The following is a 17,168-nucleotide window of genomic DNA, read 5'->3' as shown; positions in this document are numbered from 1 at the left end:
AGCCAAGCCTGTAGTGCCGCCCTGGTGGCCGGTCCCAGTATAGCTCCTAAACCCCACCTCTCCATGTATTAGAATGGGCGCGAGACACACTAAACAATTACATTACACTTCAAATAATTGTTTCCTAAAGATGGTTTCTGTCATTTTAGGCAGTTTTTATCACAATGATTTCATTTCAAATGTTCGTTTTTTAAATAAGTTTAGTTTTAGGTAGTTATTTGATGCTATAAAAATGGGGGGGGGGGGGTGACGTCATGATTGACAGCTGAGATTGACGGCTTCTCAGAGTGAAGTTGTCACTGAGGCACTAATAGACTTTTTACAGGATTTTTGGGAGGAGATTGGAGCTTTAGCTTTCATTTCTACATTTCTATAACTGTTTATTTCACACCAACATAATGAATTGTTCTGCATCTGTGAGAGTGTGGGCGGGCTTTTGATAATCGCGCCTCTACTTCCTGTTCTCTACTGCGCAGACTCGGTCCCGAGATGTCAGCGCCGTGTGCGGGCCTCCGAAAGCTTCAACTCTGGTCAGCGGAAGTCAATTAAGTCGCGTCGTCCATATTTTTTTACGGTCTATGGGTAAAGCGGACTAAATGTTTGGAGAAATCTGGCATACATTTGTTCAAAACATCTATAATATCCATTTTACAATATAGATAGGGAGAATTTCAATTTCAATTTTTTTTTTTTTTATTAAAATCCGACTTGTGCTCAAGATGCCGGTATGATTATTACACAGTATGAGAGCGGCCTCTAGAGGCAGAAAAAGAAACTATCACTGACACCTTGTGGAGTTTGTTTTGACACGTGAGGTGCACAGAGCGGGACACTTCAGATGCGGATTTAAAACAGACTATGAAACCGTATACGTGTTTTCATATCATCATAAAGTAATTAACCTGTTGACTAGATGCTGCATTAGTGGAGAACGGCAGTGTGTTTGCTGTCGAGGCTGAGGACACTAACATTAGAAGCCTACCTAGTAGCTGGCCACCTTTATGCTTTTGTTATGCCAACAGAAAATGTATTAAAGCATTTGATTTTTAGAAAAAAATGTTATCGTCACTGTAACTCATATTTTGCTCTTTAGTACACATTCTATATACATGTGTCTAATTTCAATGTTATGGCCTTTGTGTAGATATTTAAAAATGGTCATCTTTGCGCATGACTGTTTGGATTTACATTTACATACATTTAGTCATTTAGCAGATGCTTTTATCCAAAGCGACTTACAAATAAGTGCAATAGAAGCAACTAGGGCTGTGTTCACACTGCAGGGCTTAATGCTCAATTCCGATTTTTTGAAAAAATGCGATTTTTTTGCAAGGCCGTTCACATTTCCAATTAAATGCGACCTTTTGTGATCTCCTGTGTGAACGTGAAATGACCCAGAAGTGACCCGCATGCGCAGAAGAGTACTCAACGGTCAACGACGTCACTTGTTGTTTACGGAAGTAGCCAAATATGGGTGTCAGCATTGGAGTTCGTTTAGCTTTATTAAAGTTATTTTCGCAACGGAGCCAGCACCATTACAACCTTCTCATGTTAAGAAGAAAATTAAAAAAGAGGAGGAGAGCAAGGTTTTTGGCCATGGCGTTTTGTGGAGCAGTGGTAGCAACGTCGGTACAGAGAAACGTGTGTGTGCGGAGTCGCAGCCAGGAGTGGTGGGATACTGATGTGAGTGGCTTTACTGATACCGAATACGTCAGTAACTTCAGAATGACCAGATCCACCTTCAATTATGTTTGCGAGCGCCTTCAACTAACTTTGTCACGGGAAGAGACACGTCTGCGGCGGCCCATAACAGTGCAGAAACGCGTTGGAGTTGGAGTGTATTGGCTAGCAACAGGTGCGTACTTCTTCTTTTATTGGCGGTTAGCAACTATTTCTTGTGCATTACCGCCACCACTGGACTGGAGTAAGGAACGGGAGTTACAATGATGACGTTTGTCGCGTATCAACGACGTGCGGGTCGGATACATGTGACCTGGCAGTTCAGACTGAAGACGCATTTCAAAAGATCGGATATGTATCGGATTTGGACCACATACCCAAGTGGCCTGGGTCGCATTTGAAAAGATCGGATCTGTGTCGTTCAGACTGTCATGAAAAGATCAGATACAGGTCGCATAGGGGCAAAAAAATCGGAATTGGGTCGTTTCAGCCTGCAGTGTGAACGCAGCCTAGGACAGTCAAGGGCAACAATATGCAAGTGCTGTAACAAGTCTCAATGAATCTAGAACAGATTTATATGAAATGGCCACATTTTACAATAAGAATTTATTTGTAACGTTAAGTATGGTCAATAAACGTATTGTAGCCTACATTTACTAATATATATTTTTATTTTAAAGTTGTATCTCTTAACATATGTTAATGCACTATTAGTTAATGATCAAGGTATAATTCATATATTAATAGTTTAAAAAGTACAGTACACTTTCATGATTCAGTACTGTTTTGCCATTTTCGTAATAAAGTTCAGCACTATTTTATGTTTGTTTTCATTCAGTATCTATTTTAAAAACTATGGGTTGATTAATCGGTTATCAGCCAGTGTGGGCCAACCAACTTATTGTTATCGGTAAAATCCGCTATCGGTCGACCTTTAGCGTACAGTGCATGTGGCGTAAATTTAATCATCAGATTTTTCTAATCATGCATATTATGCACTCACACATGCATCTTTAATAAAACTAATGCGGCCCATTGTTTCACATTTGGAAAAGTAATGGATGAGACGGAACAACAATCTAGATGTGGAGGAGTGCTGGTGTGAGACGGATAAAAGATACTTGCTTCACACACGCTATCAAATAAAATATCCTTTGAAAGGCCATGCATTTTGCTTTACACATACGTTAGCATTTGCGTAAAATCTGAAGTATACTGTGATCGGTCAGGGAACATTTCTGTGCTTCACTATTGTTACACATGCCGTGATGCAGCATCTGATGGCAAATGCATGCGTGCCGCAGGGGCTTTGGAGCGTGCAAGCGCAAGTGAGGGTTAAAACAAAGAGATGGTGTGCCAAGCACACAAACGGGAATGGTCCGGAGGAAAATTCACTCATTTTCCTTCTATTTCACACACGCTGTATATAAAAAAAAAACGCAACTGCACTGTGGGGTGAATTACGTAACTGTCGCTCAATGAAGGAGAGAGGTGCAGAGAAACGGGAGGAACACGGGGGAAGGGAGGGTGCAGTAGTGGCTGATTGGGGTTTCAGTCGTCAGGACAAATTAGTTCCAGACCCCCAACTCACCAAAATTCACCCCTAATTGACTGGAAGTACTGCAATGCTGCAAGAGGGACTCTCACGCAGCTCTGTGTATGACACGCATTTACACGTGCGAGCGGCTCTCGCCGGTCCTCCTGTGTGTACCATACATGCACACACACTGATTTCTGCTTAGCAACAGTGCTGAGATGTGTCCCCCCCCCCTGTGAAGAATGTTTCAGCATCAGAGAAATGCAGTCTCAGGACAGAAAAGGGACGGAGGGAGGGAAAGATGGAGAGCTGAAAGAGAGGAAGTGGAGAGAGAGGAGAGGGGGAGGGAGATTTATCTGACCTTTCGCAGGAGAAGACACATCTGCCAGAATGCAGCAAAAGCGAGGAGAGTCACAGAAGGGTAACGATCTGTGTCTGTGCTTGTACTGTCAGCAATTCAAAGAAATGCTATAAATAATTCATGGGGGCCTAAACAGGAAATAACTACATCAAATCGGAGTATAAAATTGCAAATATTTAGTTATTAACGATGACGACCTGTTTATGTAAAAGGCTCTAGCATTGCGCGTCCTCATATTATTCACTGTCTGGCCAAAAAAAAGTCGCTGTTTGGATTTAAATTGGCAAATGCTTAAGAGTCAATGATTGGATCAATATTGCAGTGATTTTTGTGTTTCTAGCATGTTATATGTTTGGCAACAGTTCTTCCAACCCTGGGTAAAAAGCGGTGCTAACCCTGTTGTTTGGGTAACCCTGGGTAAAAAGCAGTGCTAACCCCGCTTCTAAATTACAAGTGTGAAACGTTCTTTACCCAGGGTTAAAAGCAGGGTTTAGAATGATAATAAACCGGGGTTAAGCGCAGTGTGAAAAGCACTAGATCAGGGGTGTCCAAACTTGTTTTAAAGGGGGCCAGATTCACTGTTGTGGACACATCTGGGGGCTGGATACTTCTTCATTATATACACTTATATAAAATAATATTAGTAATATTAGCCTACATGTTTTGTCTCTTGGAAACGCACATTGCAGCTTGAGTTGGGACGCAGATTTATTTTCATTAACACAATCAGTAGCATCTGTAACATTTTAACAACCTCATTTTTAAAAGGTCTTAGTAAAATTAACCATTGGATTCTGTAATTAGCCCTATATTTCACTATTCCTTTAATATTTAATACGTCTATATTAATAATGTAATAAAACTTGATATGAAAATCCCACATTTATGCCACAATACCATGTTTACAGTTAGTGTTAGTACAGTAAATCCAAGGTAAATGTTGTGGATTGAAAAGTATTCTGTCTTTTGTTGTCGCACAATGTTTCTCCTGTTTTTCATGTCAGTGTTGTTGAGAATGTCAGCACGGTTTCATCTGGCTTTAACCACTTACACCCTGAAGGCATTTTTTAATGATTTAACGTCTTAAGTGGCATACTTAAAAGTAATGGCTTATAACGCTACACACAAAAAAAAGATATAAACAAGTGCATGGTCTCAATTGATAGAAAACCGTTCAAAAAAAAAAAAATAAAAAAAAAAAAATAGGGCTGTCAAAAAGATTAATCGCGATTAATCGCATCCAAAATAAAAGTTTGTGTTTACATAATATATGTGTGTGTACTCTGTTAATTATTATTTATATATAAATACACACACAAGCATGTATATATTTAAGAAAAAATATAATTTTTATATATAAATCATTTATATATATTATAGATTATATAAATGTGTATACAGTATATACATGCAAATATTTCTTAAATATATACATGAATGTGTGTGTATTTATATATAAATAATAATTAACAGAGTACACACACATATAATATGTAAACACAAACTTTTATTTTGGATGCGATTAATCGTGATTAATATTTGACAGCCCAAAAAAAAACATGATTTTGATCATGTTTGGAGGTTCTTATGTTACATCACTGCTGAGAAACCCCAGAAAAAAAGTGATGCAATTTATTGATTTATTTTGTTATTATTGATGATTGACATGATGACTATTAGAAAGTATATATGGAAGCTCATAAAATCAAGTTTGGACAATCATGTCAACTAAGCCAAATTTTGTGTTGATATCGCAAAGCAATCAAAAGAGATCGGAGTGTTTTACTGAACAAAAGAACTACTTGCATGTGTAAACGCCATAATAAAGCATACAAATAATAACATTGAATAAGTAACAAGTAATAAGATCCTGGTTGATGAGTGATGATTTTCCATCAACTTCTTAACAAGTGTCAGCAAACCAAACAGTCAAGCACTACAGTAACACATTCTGTAGTGTAGGGGAACACTTGCAGAAAGCACAGCGCTCTCTGTGAAATCTAGCACAGACAACTGACGTCAGCGAGAACCACTGCTGTTCCATTTCATCGTCCCGACACTAGTGACGGAGTCCAGCGCAGATGCGTCCGGGCCATTAATAACGCTCAATTAAGACAGAAAAGCAGCTGAAGGAGGGCTTGCGAGTGTGTTTGTATGTTAACAGAGAAACTCATTAGGGACACAGGGGCTCTGAAACACAACTGTGTGTGCAGCTGTGATCCTCCACTGTCCTGCATAACATCTGAGCCTCATAAATCCTAGTGAGACTACAGCTCTTTTTCTCTCTCTTTCTTTCTCTCTCTCTCTCTCACACACACACACACACACACACACACACACACACACTCACACGTCCCAAAGACAAGCGTGGCTACTGATCCCAATGTCCCCCAACTCAACTCACTTACCTGGACGAGGAGTCACTCGAACACAGTCCATCCCTGCAAAACACATTTTAATATTTACATGTTTTTCTCAAATGTCATCACCCTTTCTTCTAATCCTCTATGATAAACACTAGGGATGCACTGAAATGAAAATTATGGGCCGAAACCGAAAATTATGGATGTACTTGGCTGAAAACCGAAACCAAAAACTACTTTAATAAAAATGTAAAAAAATCTTATTTTAAGATTCGTTTTTTTGTATTTGTATTATTATTAAACTTTTTAAGTAGCGCTTTCCCCACTAGCGTTTAAAAACAAGTTTCCAGCCATCGCAAGCATTTTTGATCATTTTCACAAAATTTTCATGGCCTCTAGAATATTTTGTTGAATCTCTGAACACACAATGTCACAAAAGAAAGAACAGAGTCTCTGCTTTTAAACAACAAAAAAATCTGTTTCATGCATTCTTTCTTTATCAACACTTGAATGTGGGTACGTTTAATAAAAAAGCAACATTTTGAGCAAAAAGCTGAGAAAACAAATCATGTTTTTGTCAAAGAATACATCCAGATCGGATTCAGAGCGATGATCAAAACACAGATGGGAGTAGATTGAGTCCATCAACACCCCTAATGTTTTCACCGTCCTATAGCTCGTCCTGGGTCGACATTTCATTCAGTCACATTAGGCGGTTTAGATTTATATGGTGTTTACTGTTGATGATCGCGTTATTTTACATATGCATTCGCTTACATATGATATCGCTTGTTTCTGCATCTTCTCTGCCTGTGTTTTGATCAGGAGATTCTGTACTCATTCAGAAGATGTGAACCTACCTTATAGCAGTGACAACACAGAAATACGGAAAATTCATTCAATGGCGGGGAAGCGTTGTCTCACAAATGATAGAAATGCAGTAAAGCACGCTATACTTCAGCTTCCACACTCCACACAAATACTGGATATGCGCCTAATAAAATCGCACACATTTATCTAGATTAACGTTAGACGAGTGGACATGTAAAGTTGATACTACTAACAGGTTTCAACTGATGAGCCATATTTGAGGTTGATGGATGATAGGTAAACGTTTGGATGTTCTGCCCGAAATAGAAACCTGCTCGCTGAATGGTCTGTGTACATTCGTTTTTCGATTTCATATTGAAAGTAGAAAAATAACAAAATGGCTCATTTATTTGTTTTTCGGTTTTTTGAAAAATTCGGCTTGATTTTATATTTTTTTGGTTCAGTGATAGAACATAAGGATAAGCGGCTTGAATATTCTATTTCCACAAACGCCCCTTTCCGCTGATTGGTCAACCAAAGATCAACCCGTACCACTTTCAGTTCTTCCACAGTTCCGTGCAGAATAACTTTCCTCCGCTGCTGGACGGATTCTTGAAGAATATATATATATATATATATATAAGAATATATAGATTCTATAAATATATAGCCTACTGATACAGCAAAGACAACGTCGGCAGTATTGGCAGCAAAATAGGCTACAGAATATTTAGTTCTGTATTGACAGGTGCAATATTTAAATTGTATTTTTTTTAACAATTCCAATTATATTTGCATTTATGTCGAAACCTAGAGACTTTCAAACATCAAAATGTCATTTATTAATATGTATTCGTGTCAAAATGACATATAAACGTCTTTTCCAATTCTATTTTGCCCGGAAACGCTTCCAACACGTTTGCGTGTCGCGTGAAAAATAGGTGTCGGTTCTATTTCTAGCATGCACGCGTTTTCCGCGCAGCAGTGTGCAAGCTCCAACCTGTTAACATGGGAGACAAAATAAAAACGGACACGCCAAGTAGGTGAGACGCTAACGTCACGCTTGCAGTGTGTAGCCGGCCTAATGCTTTGACTCAAATCACGCTGGGCAGGGACTAGAAAGGGTTTTCTTCTCTATTGGCATGAGTTCGACAGCACTACGAGCCAGAGAAATATTAGCTGATTGTTTCAGAAATATTAATGTAGGTCATCTCGCACAGGCACCCACATTACCCATCAGTCTACTTCTTTGGCCCACCACTTTGGCGCACCACTGGCTTTATTTAGTTGTCCTTTTTGGATTTAGTTTTTGATGCAAGGAGTTGAGGGACGTTTTCTGTTGTTTATTTTCTCATTTTCTTTTGAGCAATTGAGGTAAGTTAGCTACTTCAAAATTTAGTCAGTTGATCGTTTTGTTTGTTATTTTAGGCCTTGCTCTCCCCTGAGCCATTGCTTCCAAATGACCTTCTGTTAAACTTACTGTTCCCTATTGTAAATAAATCTTTACTTTTTCTTGCAATCAAGCAGACTTGTGTCAATTCCTTCACTCTGGGACTGAAGTGTGTTACCATTCGATTTTATTAACGATTTCCTTATTTCCTTTGTTACTTCCCCTGACTAACCCCTAGACAAACGGGGATTATAACAAACGATCAAAAGCAATGTGGCAGTTACATTGTATGCTAAGTTTGTACACAATGTATACGGACCCTGAATATATATTTTTTCTGCCTTCTTTCTCTTTCGGACAAAAAAAACGAAAATGCCCGATCATTTTCTGCGGCCAAAATTTCAGTGCATCCATAATAAACACACTTACATACAAAATCATTTTAGTTGTTCAAACGATTTTAAAAATGTAGCTTAAAATAGATTTCAGAGTGAAAACAGACACCCACCTGTCTGAATAATAGGAATCAATGTAGTCATGTGTCCTTTTTTTGTTCCTACAAAGAGAAGGCCACGATAGTCAACAAATACACAAGGTTGAGTTTGACAAATATATTTCAATTTTAATCTGTAAAATATCTAGGGCTTATATAAAGCTTTAAAGTTGAACAATGTTCTCCCAAACTCAAGAAGAAAAGAACGTCCCACCACTTCATATGAGGACATTAGAGTAGCATCAGTAAGGGGTGCTTTCAGACGTTCACATTAAAATCAGTGCATGAGAAATGGGCATGTGTCTCACCCCGGGGTCCATTCGTTGCCCTCGGGAGGGTGAGCCTGAGTAACCATGGCAACCGGTGTCGTGTGCGGTGTAAACGGGCTGCCAATAAGGATACTTCCAGGGTGCGACACTCTCTGTGGTGTGCTTAAAATCTACAGAAAGAAAAGAAGAAGAAAAAAACAACAGTGCAAGGTTATGCAAATAATAACTGAAGATAGCTTGCAGACAAGTTAAGACCGGTAGAGAGTATCACTTGGGAAGGTTCATGTGGGAAAAAACCCCAAAACAAAAACATGTTTCGCCCTCATCATTCAAAGACGACGGCAGCATCCAGATCGTGTACTTTCAGTGAACAACTGCCATTAAGATGAAAGAGAATAGTAACGGATAGCTTTCCATATATACACACAATACGCCTTTTTGCTTTGGGCGACCTCCATTGTAGTGTTGTTGAGACACACACCAACATAACAGACGTCCTGTAAATGAGCTACGGCGGTGTATGAGGGCCTCCCTGAGTTCATTTATATCCAGCGCCCTCCCTCACTTCCTCTCTGCTAACCTGAATCTCTCCACACACACGAGCGTGTGCTGCAGCCCCTGGGGAGGGCAAAAACGCCTCAAAGGCGACACAGCAAGGACATCCTCATCCATCACCCCTGCGTTACAACAGATTTATCCTCCTCCTATTCCTCTGGACATATTCGGAAAGGCGCACTACCATACTACTGGTACATTCTGTGCGTATGCAGTGCGTATGCGATGCATAATAGGCAAACTTCATGATTTAATAAAACAGGATCACAAAATAGTTCTGCCAAAATGTGCAGTAAATGGCATATTGCATTGTATACTGTATACCAGTGGCAAAGCTATGGATGGTCCCGTCCTTTTCCAAATAGATGAAATATAAATATATACAGATATCGCGGTATAAAAATATGTATCGTTAATGTAAACGATATAATTTGCGATATAGAGTTAGTTTGATCCAAGGCTCAGCTTACTACATTTGAAAGGTATAATTCACTCAATAATGACAATTCTGTCATCCTGTCATCGTTTCGTTTAACTAACAAACGGGACAGAAGCGGAATATAGTACGAGTACCGGGAGAGTCTGCGCGAGTACGGCATGAGAAAAAAAAATTACTATATAATGTTGAATATCATGCATAGTAATGCAGTGGGGGGAATATTTGTGTGTCCTGACAATAATATAAAAAAAACAATAACATTATTTAAATAAAAATAAAAAAACATCTCTTCTTTATTTTGGGAATAAGTATCGCAATTAATATCGCGTCGTGAGTTTAGTATCACGATTTGTATCGAATCGTTACACCCCTAATGAAATCATTTAACAATTAATAATAATTATAATAAATAATGAATATACTATAATTTTATGTATTTAGTTAAAACAATGATTAAATGAAGTTTTCCCATTGTCAACTGCAGGCGGTTTCCTAGTTTTCCCTCTCCCACTAGGTGCATATCATAACGCTTGTCAAAATGAAACGTTTACTATGATTCGTCAGTCTCTGTTTAGCCCTGTCCACAATGTTATCCTTACGACGCAAAACTTGTAATGGTGATTTGCGCATTTGTGGAATTGAATTTGAAAATGGTGATGCAAATATCAATCAAAAGCCTAGCAATGAATCCGGGCGGTTATTTTGACACTTGATTATGATGAGATGGTCTCCGTTTTTAAGCAGAAGGTCTGACGCCTCTGACTAACACTGCAGGAGGACATGTAAAGGTAAGAACAAACATTTTCTCAATGTTTATAATTCTAAACATTAATTCATATAGGCCCAATGTTTAAAAAGGATGAGCCATTCTATAGTTTTTTTCATGTACTGTAAATTAAATGATATGATCAATAAGTCATGGCAACAAATGTTATTACATTACATTAACTCATAGAAGAACGTTGAAATTGCTTAAATGATTCATATATAGTTATATGAGATCGAGCTTGATTAAATCAGCTGTAATATAATTTAAGTTGAAATGACTTGTACAGCCAATATGATTATCCTTCATTTACAGCAGCAACAGAACTTTTAGGTTGAAACAAGTGGTAAATTGTAAAGTATAGTTTTTTATAGGTTGTTGCTGTTTGCGGTTTTAAAACTTTGAACTTGAAACTGTGCCGAGTTATATTTTTTGTTGATAACTTGGAGTGCAGTTTTCGTACTGTACGCTTTGCCCAGCCTCTTTAATGAATTCATTTGTTTTATCAGTGAATTTGTTCACTCGTTTTACTAAATCGTGGCCCTGTTGAACTAATTTGTTTCCTTATTTTGATTTAACTAAAACAAGGAAATGAATTATTACAACATGGCCACGATTTAGTAAATCAAAGGAACATATTATTATAATTTATTACAAGGCTCTGTGGAATACGTGTTTCTGATTGGTCAATCGTGCATTTCAGCGGTATGTTATTCCCAGATAACAAAGTGAATATCACGCCGCTCATCCGGATGCTACGAGTTACTACTTATTATATGCTTAACGTGTCACTCTGCTGTCGACTGTCTGGCGCCATCTTGTGACTGAAAAACACTTCACCACCACGGGTTACAATGGAAGACTTCAGCATTCATTTCAACATATATGGTAAAAACAAATCTTTTCAGCAATGGATAAAGGCTCAAAGCAGTTTGGAACTGTTTTTCTTTGCGGAAGCTTTGCGGAAGAGCGAATAAAATATTTAAACTCAAGACAATATTTTGTGTCTAATTTACTAGAGCCGTAGCCGTGTAATAAGCGGGATAATGTACATCCAGCCGGTTGTTATCGCAGAATAAACCCCTTCAGCGTGACGCAAGACCCCTCCGCACCTGATCACTCTGTCGGGGTTTATTCTGCGATTACAACCGGCTGGATGTACATTATCCCTTACATGCGAACTAGGGCTGAAAAAAAAAAAACTTGATTTTAACCGATTCTCATTTTTACGAACCGATATCGATTCTTAAACCCCAAGATTCGATTAGTCTATCCCGTTTTCAGATGCTGAATGAACGGAACATTGTAGCGCGCATCCCATTCAACATTCATTCATTTTATTATGAAATTCAAAAACATAAATATTGTTTTGGCACTGTGGCGTGAGATAGCTCTGGCGCAGCTCAGCTCAAGAGAAGCGGCAGCGCACATTAACTGATCTTCTCTTCCGTCCTAATACCAGTTACAGCGCAAAATAAACATGAATGAGCATCTGAAGGTGTGTTAAAAGATACAGTACAACCGAAATCCTTATCATGTCACATGTACCTAATCGCTCTGTTTCAACCGCGGAAAGACGTCAGTAAAACAGCTTGTGAAAATGTCATGTGACGTCATATTTACCTCAGAAAAAACATATTCAGAGTACATAAACTCCATAGTCAGCCAGAAAAAATTACTCTAGAGGAGCATTTTGCTAAATATATGCACCACATTACATATTCATTATAATTTTTAATGTTCTTCAATATGTAATGCATGTATGAATAAATCTGGCAAGTTTTTATGACCGCCGCCATTTAAATGTTTATTTTTCAAAAAACGAATTGGAGTAGAAATATGATTATATAATTGTAAAGTTAATTTATAATATTACATAATTGAGTGTAATTTAAGTGTTTGTAACAAATTAGTCGTAGCACAGCATTAAATCTCGTTTCCAGCATTAGTTCAGAGATTTCCTTGAGAAAATTTGCCATGTATTTTACCTGACATAAATCCAAAATAATCAATATTTAATCGAATTGCAAGCTTGTGGATTAAAATCGAATCGAAACGTACAATTTGTGTACATACCGAGACTTACTTCAAAAGTGCTGCAAGTCGTGGGAATGAATTTTTAATTCGTGACTACAATATACATGTTTTTTCCTCTACATGTCAGTGTTATTTTAGTATTATTTATATATTATTATATTTAGAATTAGCTTAAGTAAATGTGTTTTGTGCTTTCATAATTTTTATGAGTGTTTTTTTTTTTAAATAGTTTTATTTTTAGTCTACAATAACAAGACTGGGTCATGTGACAACACTGCAGCATACTATTTGACATGCATATCATTTCATACCGTTTCACCAACTACAGTGTACACTCTGCAGTACGCGAGAAGTTTTAAGTTTTTACGCTTTGTTCTCTCACACCGTGTTAAACGATAAGCAGGTGACGTTGAGTGTGGAGGATGTAACTGTGACATCTATTCAGACGGAAAGAAATCTGTAAGCAGGCGAGTATCTACACAACGAGCCACACATCTCTCTAACGCGTGAGTGAGGGTCCTAACGAGGGTCTCTCATGCCATCCAGTCGGTGATAAGCTCATTAGCAGAGGTGCGGGACAGAGCGTGCTTCTGTTCTCCTCTGAGCCGGAGAGGGCCTCTGCGCTCATGCCAGCTCTTCCGCTCTGCCGTCAACCACAAGGTCCGTCCATCACTGGACTCGTTGTTTAGTGAAGGGTGTCATTTCTGCACCACTAGCGGCACGAAACGCAACTGCAAACATAAGGGCAGCTTCCAAACAGGTTTCCCACGCAGTCCCACTGCCAAAAAGCTCCAAAGAGCGGATGAGAAAGGAGTTGAGATGTACATGCAAACAAAGCATGACAGAGTTTACAATCTTCAGGAAGTCAACCTAACAATTGCTGTTAAGCTAGGATTAAATATTTTAGCATGACACATTTCGCCTTTAAATGAATGCCTTTACAAAAGAAGGCATGTTTACTGCAGCAAACTTCAGTTCATAAGGCCTCTCCATCGCCTCTGAACTCCTCAAACTTCCTCCCCTTACTTTGCTCCCTTTAAACTCCTTTGTGTGATTCCATCTTTTCAACATTCCTTTCTTTTGTTCAGCTCAGTGCAGCCACACTGACCCATAAACACCCTGCTCTTTACACCCCCTTCCGGTATTATTGTCTATGTACAGCAGACAGGCACATATGCAGTCAGTAAATGACTGTTCTCTAAGGCATCACTGCCCACCGCTGGCCACCAAATGAACTACAGCACAACGGTCCATTCCTCAGACACACTTTACACAGGGAGCTGGAGTTTTTACACACTTTTTATTTATTTATCTATCTGATTTGACAATATCGTTAATAGTTTCCATTTATTTATTGTTAACATTTTACAATAAGGTCTCTCTTGTTAACATTAGTTGGAAACTAACTTTAACTTACAACGAGCATTACATTTGTTACAGTTTTTTTCATTAATCTTTTAATGTAAGCCCAGGTCCGTTAAATAACATTAACAGATACAACTTTTGATTTTATTATATATTAGTATATGTTGAAATTAACATGAACTAAGAGATGTAATGTGTAACAAGCACACCGTAAATTAAAATGTTACCATGTTTGTCATTGTTCATGTAGTTAAACAATGTTAGCAAATGGAACCTTATTGTTATTTGTTACCTGTTTATTTATTTATATGTTTTGTTGTTTGTTGTAATTTTGTTAATTTTACACGATATAAACTGTGCATATTGTAACATCTGGGCTTTTTTTGGCTTTTAAGTTTCCTTAAATCTGCTCCTTGCGTTGCGAGTGTATCATTATGACAACACTATCTTCATACAGTTTCTGATTAAAACATAAATAGCTCAATTCATAGGCAGATTTGAGATGGTTGATTCATTTTTGGTTACAACTATCCATTTCAATGAATCTGTTCACCAATTAAACAAATGTAAAAATGTTTACCTATGTTTTTTTTTTTTAGATACATTTATGCTTTGCCTGAAAATATAGGTAGACAAATATTGATATTTATTACATAAAATATACATGTATAAATATTCCTCATGGTTAACTTCTTGCACTCTAGAGTCAACATTTTTAATCTATTTCAAAACAAACATAAATGCTCATGGCAAATGCAATAAACTGTCATATTTTGGCACTTATATGACTATTTAAGTCAGTCTGGAGCCCTGCAGCCTCAGTTTTAATCTGTGTGTTATGAAGTGTTGCTTGTTTACATGCATTTAAAGACGTGTGTGTTGTGACACTAACCATCTGGGCTCCCACATTTGAATTGACCGTTCCTAGTGTGATCTTGGCGGCTGGGCTGTAGCTGGACGGCGTTACCAGGGAAATGTTGCCTGCAAACACAAACATAGTCAAGCTGATGTTCACAAATAAAGCGCTGAGAGTGTCTGAAAGGAAAAAGCATTTCACAGACAAGCAGAAGCTTGAATGGATCACAGCTTTGACTGAATGGAAATGGTGCTTTTCTCACAAATTAGTGATCTCAAGCAGATTACGTTTTACAGGCTGAGTATAAATGCAAATCACATTACTTATATGTTTAGCCTTTTCAATGTATTATTAAAATAATTCTGCATATTCAACAGCATCAGTGGAGACTTCATGGAGAATCATGCTGGTCAATAATCCATTTTAAAAGGCTAAAAATCACATTCTGTTGCATAGGAGTATGTGAAATATATAAATATTATAATGTAAATCAGGTTAAACGTGCAAACTGCTGGCGGAGAAGTGCGATCACACCATCACAGACACAAGCTCTGCCTCTCAAACTCTCAGGATTGTGACCTTTTATGATGCGGGCCGTGTTTTCAAACTCTATGGGGCAAGTTGTCACAGGTTAAACGTCTATCATAGGCTTTGCAATAAAAACAAGTAAACAATTATGAAACACAACACAGCAATTTTAAACTGATGAATTGAAACATTGTTCCTTATATCAAATCAAACTGAATTATACATTATTATAAATCAATATCCATTTCCTACTGTCTTCAGGCAGATTCAAAGATTAATGGGTGGCCCAAAAAAGCATTTGGACACTTGAGCCACCTAAAATTATGAATGCTGTTGCTTTAGATATTGATGCTTTCAAACTAAGTGGCGTTTAATTAATTATTTATTTTTTTAAAAAGGGGCATAAGGACACCTTTCAAGCAAAACAACATTTAGACGAAATGTGTGTGTGTTTGATTATCAAATTTGATACATCAGGCTTTTATAGCTCATATAGTATGATATAGTGAGAATATGAAGTCCATACTCAAGTAAGGAAAAAAATGCCTCAGTTATATTCAGAGGCTCAAACGGAGCAAAAATATGCATTTTGGAGGGTTTTTTTGTTTTTTTCTGAAAGTTATATTGCCAAAATGAAACTATGAAAGCTTTCCATGAATATCAGGTTATAATGGCATAGCAGATACTTACATAAAATGCATATAAATATCACTCTATGGGCCCCATTTTAACAATCTGAGAACATGGTCTGACTCGGTCAGCGCCCCAGGCTCATGGTCCAAAAGTGTTGTTCCTAGTCTCTTAATAAGTCATGGGTGTGTTTTGGGCGTAACGTGCAATAAACCAATCAGAGTATCATCTCCCATTCCCTTTAAAAGCCAGTTGTGCTTTCACCATGGCGGATTCACTATTCACATGGAGGAATTTGTGAGCAGAAAGACTGAACGCTTCCCTAGAGAGGAATCCTTTTCTTTTTCCTTTTTTTTATATTTGGCATGTTAGTGTGTTGCTGCGCGTCCCTGTGTGTGTAATAAGCAGAGTGTAGGCGCGCTGTGCATATTACTAACATTACTTTAAATAAGACAAAATATACTGCATTTCCAGGTCCTCAAAATAGCAACAACAATGCGCCTGAACACACCTAATTTTCAGACCAGCACACCCATGGGTGAACAGATGAGCGCGAGTGCATTTGCCATTTAAACAATGTGGAGCTGGACGTGAAAATGATAACTGCGTTGGGCTGAAACTAGCACAAAAAAAAAACCTTGCATCGTGCCTGCCGTCGCATTGCGCCAGGTGTATGATAGGGCCCTATATCAGGGTTTTTCCTACATTGAACATTTTTTGGCGGCCGCCAAAACAAATTTTTGTCCCGCCAAAGCCTTATTTGATCAGTTATTGTGATGTAGAACAGATGACAGCTGCACTTGAGTTAACTGAGTGACAGAGAGAACGACAGTGAGCTCCTACCCCACTCGCACTCTCTCTGTCTTCAAAATAAGCATTCTTAGCTTCCTAATGTTTCACATATTACGTTAATCAAAATCAAAAGGTCGGAAGACCGAATCCATGTTGCATGTGGCGCTATCAGACGACGTCTTCCTTTAATTACCGCTGGGTGTGAAATGCCCTCAAAAACATTGACTGATTCTCTGACCAGCTGACATAAAGCATACTTTAATTAAACAGGAAACAAATCCTATCCGGTTATGAAGT

The 17,168-nt window shown here is 38.0% G+C and overlaps 1 protein-coding gene across 4 annotated transcripts in view; it reads right to left on the bottom strand.

The window, feature by feature from the left end:
* Positions 1–17,168, bottom strand: part of tfdp2 (transcription factor Dp-2) — a 66,375-nt gene that overhangs the window by 15,963 nt on the left and 33,244 nt on the right. For all 4 annotated transcript variants that reach the window (XM_079823887.1, XM_079823889.1, XM_079823888.1 and 1 more), the window contains 4 exons: positions 14,958–15,046; positions 8,943–9,073; positions 8,650–8,697; positions 5,987–6,019 (listed from right to left, as the gene is read on the bottom strand). In XM_079823887.1, coding sequence (XP_079680013.1) covers positions 5,987–6,019; positions 8,650–8,697; positions 8,943–9,073; positions 14,958–15,046 — 301 coding nt within the window. The remainder of the gene's footprint in view (positions 1–5,986; positions 6,020–8,649; positions 8,698–8,942; positions 9,074–14,957; positions 15,047–17,168) is intronic.

This window comes from Gobio gobio, assembly GCF_949357685.1.
Source record: "Gobio gobio genome assembly, chromosome: 8".
Classification (NCBI taxonomy): Eukaryota; Metazoa; Chordata; class Actinopteri; order Cypriniformes; family Gobionidae; genus Gobio; species Gobio gobio.
The sequence above is the reverse complement of the archived record's forward strand: the minus strand, read 5'-3'. Positions and strand labels throughout refer to the sequence as shown.